This window comes from Trichosurus vulpecula, chromosome 7, assembly GCF_011100635.1.
Source record: "Trichosurus vulpecula isolate mTriVul1 chromosome 7, mTriVul1.pri, whole genome shotgun sequence".
In the NCBI taxonomy this organism is placed as follows: domain Eukaryota; kingdom Metazoa; phylum Chordata; class Mammalia; order Diprotodontia; family Phalangeridae; genus Trichosurus; species Trichosurus vulpecula.
The window spans coordinates 61,624,109-61,633,928 of record NC_050579.1 but is presented as its reverse complement, the minus strand read 5'-3'; the positions used below and the strand labels follow the sequence as shown (position 1 = coordinate 61,633,928).

Sequence of the window (9,820 nt, the reverse complement as noted above, 5' to 3'; positions counted from 1 at the left end):
GAAAAATGTAAAAAGATTTTTAAAAAGCTCATTTCAAATTTAGGGCTGTGCCATTCTGATTATTATTCTTAGCCCTGGGCCTTGCCTCTTTGTTAAAGTCTCTCCATAGACTCTTAGGGAACCTCAAAAGGTGGCCCAGACAAAGGATATGGTTAGAGGACCTGGGGATGAGGGTCCAGGCATCAGGCTCTTTGGGATGGGGCAGGGACCCGGGGGTGTAGTTTGAGAGGAGGGGGAGTGGGCTGGGAGATAGGGCTGGGGGCGGGCCCACTTTAGCTCGTTCGGGCCTGGCGTCGCCGCTTTAAGAGTCGCATAGGAGAGGAGCAGGTCTATGGTAATGAGCCGCCCGCAGCCGCCGCTGCTCTGCAGAGCTCACCGCCGGGGAGGCGAGGCGAGCGCTGGGGGCTCGGTGCCAAAAGGGAGAGCCGGCCGGGGGTGCAGGGAGACAGTGAGGATCTTGGAGCGACTGCTGGGGCTCTAGGGAAGGAGCTCCAGGGGCCCAGTGGGGCGATCTGGAGGCGCAGGTGGGAGATGTAGTAGCCCTGGGCAGGATCTGGAGGGGGAGGGGGAAGGCGGAGGTGGGGGTGCGCAAGGACCGATCCCGAGCTGCGGGCGGTGTGGGGGAGCTCTTGGGGCTCAGTACAGAGACCTGAAGATCCAGGGCGCGGGGACTGGAAATCCTGCGGGAGAGCCCCAGAGGTACAGGTGAGGACCGGGGACGCAGGTGGGAGTTTCGGGGACGCAGGGCTAAAGATCCGGAGACGCAGGGCAAAGATCTAGGACAGAGTGGGGTTTGGGAGTGTAGGGGGGAGCTCGGAGGCGGACCTGGGAGCCCCCGCCAGGGCTCCAGGCAGGGCTCGGAGGTGGGTCCGGGGGGTGGGGGGACTAGGGGCGCAGGAGGGATTCTGAGCAGTTGCAGGGATCCAGGAGCCGCAGGGGAAAGATCAGGCCAGAGGTGAGCAGAGAAACTAGGGCGCAGGAGATCCGCTGAGGCCGGGGCCCCGAAGGGAGCGCGCACGGGAAGGTCCCGGGAATCAGGTGCCCCCGGCCCGGGCATGCGGCGCGGCGGGGCCGGGAGGAGCCGGAGGAGGAGCCGCCGCCGCCGCTGACCCTGCCGGGAGGAGGGAGAGATGCGGGGCCGGGGCGCCCGCGCCCCATTCCTGCTGCTGCCGCCGCCGCCGCCGCTGCTGCTGTTGCTGCTGCTGCAGCTGGGCCCCGGGAGTTTCGCCCTGGCCCCATCGTCCTGCCGTTCCCTGGAAGCCCTGGACCTGAGCTCTCCAGCCCTCTGCACTCCTCAGCATTGGTTCTGCCCAGCCGGGACTGAGGGCCACTGGCTACACACCAGCCGCTGCCGGGCCTGGGGGCCTGAGCTGACCAGCCGCCTGGTGCCCCTGGATAGGTTTAGAAGCAGGAGAGCCTGGTGCCCAGAGCCTGGGGCTCATATCCCCCTGCCACCAGCCCCCACAGGCTGCCCCTGGAGCTGCCGCCTGCTGGGTGCCCGAGGCCACATCTCCCCACAGGGCAAGCTCACCCTGCCCCCAGGGCATCAGTGCATCCAGGTACCACAGCTGCAGTGCCAACCCTGCAGGCTGGCATGGACCCAGGGGCACTGGGTCGAGAAGTGGATGCCTGGGGATCTCCCAGGAAGTCGAAGGAAACGCAATGTGAACACAGCCCCCCAATTCCAGTCGCCTGTCTATCAGGCCACTGTGCCTGAGAACCAGCCAGTGGGCACGCCAGTGGCATCATTGAGGGCTGTGGACCCAGATGAAGGGGAAGCAGGTCGGCTAGAGTATACCATGGATGCCCTCTTTGATAGCAGATCCAACCAATTCTTTTCCTTGGATCCAGTCACTGGAGCTGTGACTACTGCTGAGGAACTGGACCGGGAAACCAAGAGCACTCATGTGTTCAGAGTTACTGCCCAGGACCATGGTACACCTCGGCGAAGTGCCCTGGCCACACTAACCATCACAGTGACTGACACCAATGACCACAACCCCGTTTTTGAGCAGTCTGAGTACAAGGAGAGTTTGAGGGAGAACCTGGAAGTGGGCTATGAGGTACTTACAGTTCGAGCCACAGATGGCGATGCCCCTCCCAATGCCAACATCCTCTATCGTCTGGTGGAGGGGCCCGGTGGTACCCCCCCTGAGGTATTTGAAATTGATCCCCGTTCTGGTGTGATTCGCACTCGGGGACCTGTGGACCGGGAGGCTGTAGAATCCTACCAGCTAACTGTGGAAGCGAGTGATCAGGGTCGGGATCCCGGTCCCCGGAGCGCCACAGCAGCTGTGTGTCTGTCCGTGGAGGATGACAATGATAATGCCCCCCAGTTCAGTGAGAAGCGCTATGTGGTCCAGGTGAGGGAAGATGTGACCCCTGGTGCCCCTGTGCTTCGGGTCACAGCCACAGACCGTGACAAAGGCAGCAACGCTCTGGTCCACTATAGTATCATGAGTGGCAATGCCCGTGGCCAGTTTTACTTGGATGCTCAGACAGGGGCCCTGGATGTCGTGAGCCCCCTTGACTACGAGACAGCCAAGGAATACACCCTCCGGATTCGGGCCCAGGATGGCGGCCGTCCTCCACTCTCCAACGTCTCAGGCCTGGTGACGGTGCAAGTCCTAGATATCAATGACAACGCCCCCATATTTGTCAGTACCCCCTTCCAGGCCACGGTGCTAGAGAGCGTCCCACTGGGGTATCTGGTCCTCCACGTCCAGGCCATCGATGCCGATGCAGGTGACAATGCCCGTCTGGAGTACCGATTGGCTGGCGTTGGGCCTGACTTTCCTTTCACCATCAATAACGGTACGGGTTGGATCTCTGTGGCTGCTGAGCTGGACCGGGAGGAGGTAGACTTCTACAGCTTTGGGGTGGAGGCAAGGGACCATGGCACACCCCCGTTGACAGCTTCTGCCAGCGTCAGCGTAACCATCCTTGATGTCAATGACAACAACCCAACCTTCACTCAACCAGAGTATGCAGTGCGCCTGAATGAGGATGCAGCTGTAGGTACCAGTGTAGTGACAGTTTCCGCTGTGGACCGGGATGCTCACAGCGTCATTACTTACCAGATTGCTAGCGGCAATACTCGCAACCGATTTTCCATCACCAGCCAGAGTGGTGGAGGACTGGTTTCCCTGGCGTTGCCCCTAGACTACAAATTGGAGCGGCAGTATGTGCTGGCCGTCACAGCCTCCGATGGCACACGTCAAGACACGGCCCAAGTTGTGGTTAACGTCACAGACGCCAACACCCACCGCCCAGTCTTCCAGAGCTCTCATTATACTGTCAACGTCAACGAGGACCGGCCAGCGGGCACCACCGTGGTCTTGATCAGTGCCACCGATGAAGACACGGGTGAGAATGCTCGCATCACCTATTTCATGGAGGACAGCATCCCCCAGTTCCGCATTGACGGAGACACAGGGGCTGTTACCACCCAGGCTGAGCTGGACTATGAGGACCAGGTTTCCTACACTCTAGCCATCACTGCCCGGGACAATGGCATTCCCCAGAAGTCAGACACCACGTACTTGGAAATCCTAATCAATGACGTCAATGACAACGCCCCCCAGTTCCTGCGTGATTCCTATCAAGGCAGCATCTATGAGGATGTGCCCCCCTTCACTAGTGTCTTACAGATTTCAGCCACAGACCGTGATTCAGGATTAAATGGCAGAGTGTTTTACACTTTTCAAGGTGGGGATGATGGCGACGGCGACTTCATCGTTGAGTCCACGTCAGGCATAGTGCGCACGCTACGGAGGTTAGACCGGGAGAACATGGCCCAGTATGTCCTACGGGCGTTTGCTGTGGACAAGGGAGTCCCTCCAGCCCGGACGCCGGTGGAGGTGATGGTGACTATACTGGATGTGAATGACAATCCACCTGTTTTTGAACAGGATGAGTTTGATGTGTTTGTGGAAGAGAACAGCCCTATTGGTTTGGCCGTGGCTCGAGTCACAGCCACAGACCCTGATGAGGGCACCAATGCCCAGATCATGTACCAGATTGTGGAGGGTAACATCCCTGAGGTCTTCCAGCTAGATATCTTTTCTGGGGAGCTGACTGCCTTGGTGGACCTGGACTATGAGACGAGGGCAGAGTATGTCCTTGTTATCCAGGCCACCTCGGCCCCGCTGGTGAGCCGGGCCACCGTCCATGTCCGCCTCCTTGACCGCAACGACAACCCCCCTGTCCTGGGCAACTTTGAGATCCTCTTCAACAACTATGTCACCAACCGCTCCAGTAGCTTCCCTGGGGGTGCTATTGGTAGGGTGCCAGCCCACGACCCTGATGTCTCTGACACACTGAGCTACAGCTTTGAACGTGGGAATGAGCTCAGCCTGGTGCTGCTTAACGCCTCCACAGGGGAACTGAGACTGAGCAAGGCCCTGGACAACAACCGACCCTTGGAGGCCATCATGAGTGTGTCAGTGACAGGTAAGGATTGAGGGGCTGTGTTGGGGAAGTGCCATGTGGTCCCGCTAGAGCTTGGGAGGGGCTGTGGGCAAGTCTCAGGGGAGTTTTGGGGGCAGGCCTGGGATGGGGCTGGCTGTGAGATTAGGGGAGGAGTCTACTCCCAGGGCTTCAGAGAAGGAGACTGGGAAGGCAGTGAGGCAGTGTTGGGGCGAGGTGGGGGGAAGCTGCCAGATAGATCCTCTGGAAGTGGAGGGTGGGTGTCTCATTCATTCCTCTGTCCTGGGTATAACTGTGCCAAGGTATGGCAGTGACTGGCCTGGGAAAAAACCCAAAGGAATCCTAGCTGCTCTGACTCTTTCCGCCTCCCGCCCCACAGCTTGGGTTGGTCTGTTGCAGTTGGATGCCCCTGCCTCCCTTCTTCCCGCCCTACTCTGTGTGTGGAGGGGGGTAGGGCTTAGATTTTTAGCTTGGGGCCCAGCTGCCAAGAAACTGGGAAAAAAACTGGTGAGGGAGACTGGTGGGCAGGTGAGTTGAGGTGGAGAGATGAAGGCAGCTTTGAGTTTAAATTGTCCCTATGCCCAATCTGTCTCAGGCAGCTGAGAGAACATCCAGGTTTCCTTCCCACACATACCCCTACACTTTGACCATCTCCCCCTGCCCCATGAGGCTTCTGTGATCTCATCTAGTGAGTAAGGCCGAAGCTCGTCTGTGGATGTGGAGGGGGGAGGGGGCACACAGTAAGGTCAGGACCCCAGAGTCCAGCCCCTTCTGGCCCCCTCTCCTTCTAGGCCGAGCAGGAGACTGACGGGGACTTTGTCTAGTACATTCTTTCCCCTCTAGGCTGAAAGAGCTAGGGCTGCTACCCCCCTCCGGAGCTCCCTGCAGGAAGTGAGCCCAGAGCTCATTGTCTCTGTCCAAACAAACCCCACTGTCACAGGCTGGGGTTTGGGGTCTTGGGGGGGCAGGGGATGCAAAGTAGGCAGGCACTGGCTGGGGCTCCCTGGATTCTTTGAACCTGTATCTCCCTTCCTACCACACACACACACACACACACACACACACACACACACACACGCTGATCCCAGGGGAGCCAAACCTTCCCTTTCTCCCAGCTGAAAGTCGGATTCCCATAGATCCATCCTCCCTCCCCCAGGTCAAAGGAATGTGAGTTTAGGGGGTCAGGATGGATAGGGGATTTATAGTATATGAAGGAAAGGATCCAGAGTAGTGTGTGTGTGTGTGTGTATGAGAGAGAGAGAGAAACACAGAGAAAGAGAAACAGAGAGAGAGAGAGAGAGAGAGAGAGAGAGAGAGAGAGAGAGAGAAGGAGAAGGAGAGAGAGAGAGATCTGGCCAGGACCCAAGCTGAGGCATTCCTGATGCCCGGCAGAGCAGTACAGCCTGCAAACTCCCCTGGGGGCACAGCGGAGGGCATTCTACCCCTTTCTGCTAGATAATATCCTCTTGTTTAGCATAGCTGGCATTGGTGGGGAGATGAATCTTGGGGCTAAAGAACTGAGGTTTCCCCACACACACACTAAGATGGGGAACAGATGAGACCCTAATGAGAGATTTCTGTCTAGGGTGGGAGGAGATATACAAAGAAATCATTTGGCACTAACAGCTAGGGACAGAAGAGGTATGCCATCTGCTTATCCATTTTGGGGTTAGGATCCATGTGCGATCTTACCAGAAAAGGAGCCTAAAGTGAGAGGCCAAAAGGAAGGTGAACACAGGGCTTTTGCCTTCCCCACCCATGGGTCGGGCCAGGGGAGGGGCTATTTCTTTTGGCAGTTGCCGCACCCCCTCTCCCCCAGTTTTTACAGGGTACTAACTTAGGGAATAGTTGGGAGCAGGAACTTAGAGAATCATACAGTAAGGGCTGGAAAGAACATTGGAGAACTTCTTGTCCCATACCCCCATTCTGCAGGTGAGGAAATTGAGTCCCAGGGAAGTTAAGTGACTTGGGGAGAGCCCCTGCCCTGCTTGTTCCCTCAGTTTCCCCTCTTCCAAGAGAAGGGCTCTTAACTTAGAGTCTGAATTTTTTGTTAAATTTGATAACTATATTTCAATAGAATTTTAGTAATAGAAATAGTAATTTAGTAATAGAAATATCAATAGAAACTTAGTAATAATAGAAATTTAGTAATATATGTTTTGTTTTATGCATTTAAAAACATTTTTCTAAGGAGTCCTTAAGTTTTACTAGATTCCAAGGGGGTCCACAACACCAAAAAGGGTTAAGAACCCCCATGTTATAGAATGGAGCTGAGCTCTTTATGGGACAAGGGTTCAGAAGGCTGGGGTTCATAGGCTCATAGACTTAGAGCTGGTAGGGTTCCTAGAGGTTATTGAGTCTATTGGAAGTGTGGAAGAGCTAGGGTGAAGACTCTTCTCTTGGAGCAGAGGCACAATGAGACAGTGGGGCACTGGGCTGGAAAAGGAGAGAACGAAGTCCTAGAAGGGTACCTCCAGCTCTTTTATCCCTTGCCAGGGCACAGTCTTTCCCAGTCTTTCATGCCCTTGTGATGCCCTGGTTCTCTCAGAGAATTAAATGGGGAGGGAATTCAGAGGCGCCTCGTGGTCCCATGCCTGCCCCTCCCCCAGATTCAGAACCCCACCCTCCCCCCCAGGCTTTGACCCTTGGAGGCAATCGCTATGGCAACTCCAAAGTTAAGCATTAGACTGAGGAGGGGGAAGCCCGTTGCTGCCCCTAGACCTTTGTCTCTCTTCCTCTATTCTTTGTCTCTTCTTTCTCTCTTTCTCTTGCCCATGTTGCTTTCCTCTCCTCCCTGCCCCCCTCACCCTCCTATGCTGTGGATCTCTGTCTTTCTTCTGCTTGATTTTTTTTCCGTCTCATTTTGTTTGAATTTATCTCTCTCTCCATCACTAGCTCCCTTTCTCTGTTTCTTTACTCTCTTTTCTACCTCCCTTTCTCTGTTTCTTTTCTCTCTTTTTCTACCTCCTCTTCCCATGTCTCTTTGTTTCTTTCCATGTGTCTCTTTGTCTCTTTATCTAGATCCCTACTTCTGCTTTTCTGTCTCTTTGTCTCTCCCCCTCCCTTTCATTTTCCCCAGAGCTGATATGGCCCCAACTTCAGTCCTAATGATCGATCTTTCTTCTCTCTCTCTCTCTCTCTCTCTCTCTCTCCCCCCTCTCTTCTCCCTCTCCTCTCTCTCTCCTCTCCTTTCCCTCTCTTCTCTCTCCTCTCCCTCCCTCCCTTCTCCCCTCTCCTCTGCCTCCCACTCCCTCCCTCCCTCTCTCTCTCTTTCTCCCTCTCCCTTCTCATCCTCCCCTTCTCAGTTCAGACATACAGGTGCTTCCTACTTAGTGTCTCTGATCCGCTTTTCCCTTGGAGGAGCATTTCTGGGCTGGCAGAGGGACAGTGTAGGACTGGAGTGGTTTCTGGGATCACTGTTGCCCTATGGCATTACTCCCTTGAGTAATGAGGGCTGGGGGACTGGGTTCTGCTGGGTTTTCTAGGTGCCCTGATCCTGCCTATAGCTTTCCCCCATCCAATCTGGAGGGCAGGTGGGCAAAGGGGCAGGCTGTCTTCTATCCAAACCCTCCCCTTCTCCCCAATTCCTTGACAGCTCTGGCTCAGACTGACCTTTCCTACTGGGCAGTCATTTTCACACATCCTTACTTCTCTGGTGCCTAAGTGAGGAAGATAAGAGGATGGGGTGTCAGCTGAGGAAGGAAGAAGAAAAGAGTGGGGCAGGTGGCTGCAAATGGAAGACCAGATGGGAAGCAACAGGGTGGAGCAGGGAGGAAGGGGACAGGCTAGAAATACGGAGACAGACACAGATGCCCAGGAAGGGGTGGGAGGCAGGACAGGAGGCTAGCCTTTAGATTCTGTCCCTGGAGTGGGGAAATCTGACCACCTGGGGCACTGAGGGGAGAGATGGAGACGCATTGATCACCAGAGTTGAGTGTTAAGGTCTTACCTTTCAACTCTGCATCATGTGATCAGACAGTCACTTTCTTAAACTCTTGGTTCTTTTGTGTGTACAGCTGAGAACTGGATTCCGTGTGGAGGGTGATAAGGAAGGAGGAGAAAATGCCCCTTTGTTTAAGGGGCTCTTAATTTAATGGAAAAAGCATCCGAGAAATGCACAAGTGATGTGAGAACAAGCAGTAATAATTGAGTCCCCCCCTACTGTTAGTACCTAATGAGACTATCTTCCATTTGCATGTTTATATCTTGTGTGTACAGTTTGTGTGCATTGTCTACCCGATAAGAATGTGAGCTCCTCGAAGGCAGGGATTGAATTATCGCCTTACTTTGTGTCAAAGTGGATAAAACCCTAGGTCCAGATTCAGGAAGACCTGGGTTCAAATCCAGCCTCAGACGTGTGACCCCGGGCAATTCCGTTTACCTCGATGAACCTTAGTTTTCTCATTTGTAAAATAAGGGTAATATATGTTCTACCTCACAGGGTAGTGGCAAGGAAAGTGTTTGTTAAGCTTAAAGTGTTATGTAAATGTGAGTTATTATTATTATTATTAGCATTAGTTTTATCTCATTGGATTGTCACGACGAAAGTGCTTCACGACATAGAAATGTGAGAGCTGTTATTCACGATAATTCAATCGAACAAGCCTTTATAAGCTTTGACAGGATCAAGTTCACAGCGCTTGAATTTGAAACATCTGATTCTCCATCCCATATGTGCAAGGAACTTATTGCTGTTTAATGGAGGATTGCAGAGCCAGAGGGGGTTAAGCTGGGTTTCCTGGAGGTGGTGAATTTAGAGCAGGGTTTAAAACAATGGCAAGTTCATAGATGGGTATAGAGGAGAGGAAAAGCAGGGAGGCATGTCAGGTCAGGGAGAGTGGCCTATTGAGAGGCTCGGAAGTCCTGGGATCATAGATACAGAGCTGAAAAGGCCCTTAGAGGTCATTTAGTCCAGACGGATGAGGAAAATGAGAGAGTTAGAATGACTTGCCCATATTGACATGGGTAATTAGTAGCAGAGGCTTCAGATCTAGCCTTTTTAGCTACTATACCAGAGGTGGGGGGTTGGTACGAGGTTTGCTTAACTAAAGCATCAGGTCCATTTAGGCTAATTACAGGGAGTAAGGGTCCGTAGTGGGGCATCTGGCTCCATGAAACATCATCGCATCTAGAGTGGAAAGGATTTTTAGAGATCATCTATTTCAAATCCTGAATTTTACACAAAAGCCCAAGCAAGGTGTGTATGGGTCCAGGGTGGAATATGAATGAATGTGCACTTAGACTGGCTCATTCTAAACCTGGATGGTTCCCCTCTATTTGCTGTTTCCCTTTTCTCCCCCCCCACCCTCCTTTTTCCTGCACTCAGTTTCCTTTTAAGACCGACTCAGGTGCCCCCTCCTCCAAGAAACCTACTGGGATCTGCCATCAGGAG

The 9,820-nt window shown here is 54.0% G+C and overlaps 1 protein-coding gene across 1 annotated transcript in view; it reads left to right on the top strand.

Moving 5' to 3' along the window:
- Positions 1-1,130: 1,130 nt before the first annotated feature.
- CELSR2 (cadherin EGF LAG seven-pass G-type receptor 2) overlaps positions 1,131-9,820 on the top strand; it is a 53,591-nt gene continuing 44,901 nt past the window's right edge. The window contains exon 1 of the mRNA XM_036767983.1: positions 1,131-4,452. Coding sequence (XP_036623878.1) covers positions 1,131-4,452 — 3,322 coding nt within the window. The remainder of the gene's footprint in view (positions 4,453-9,820) is intronic.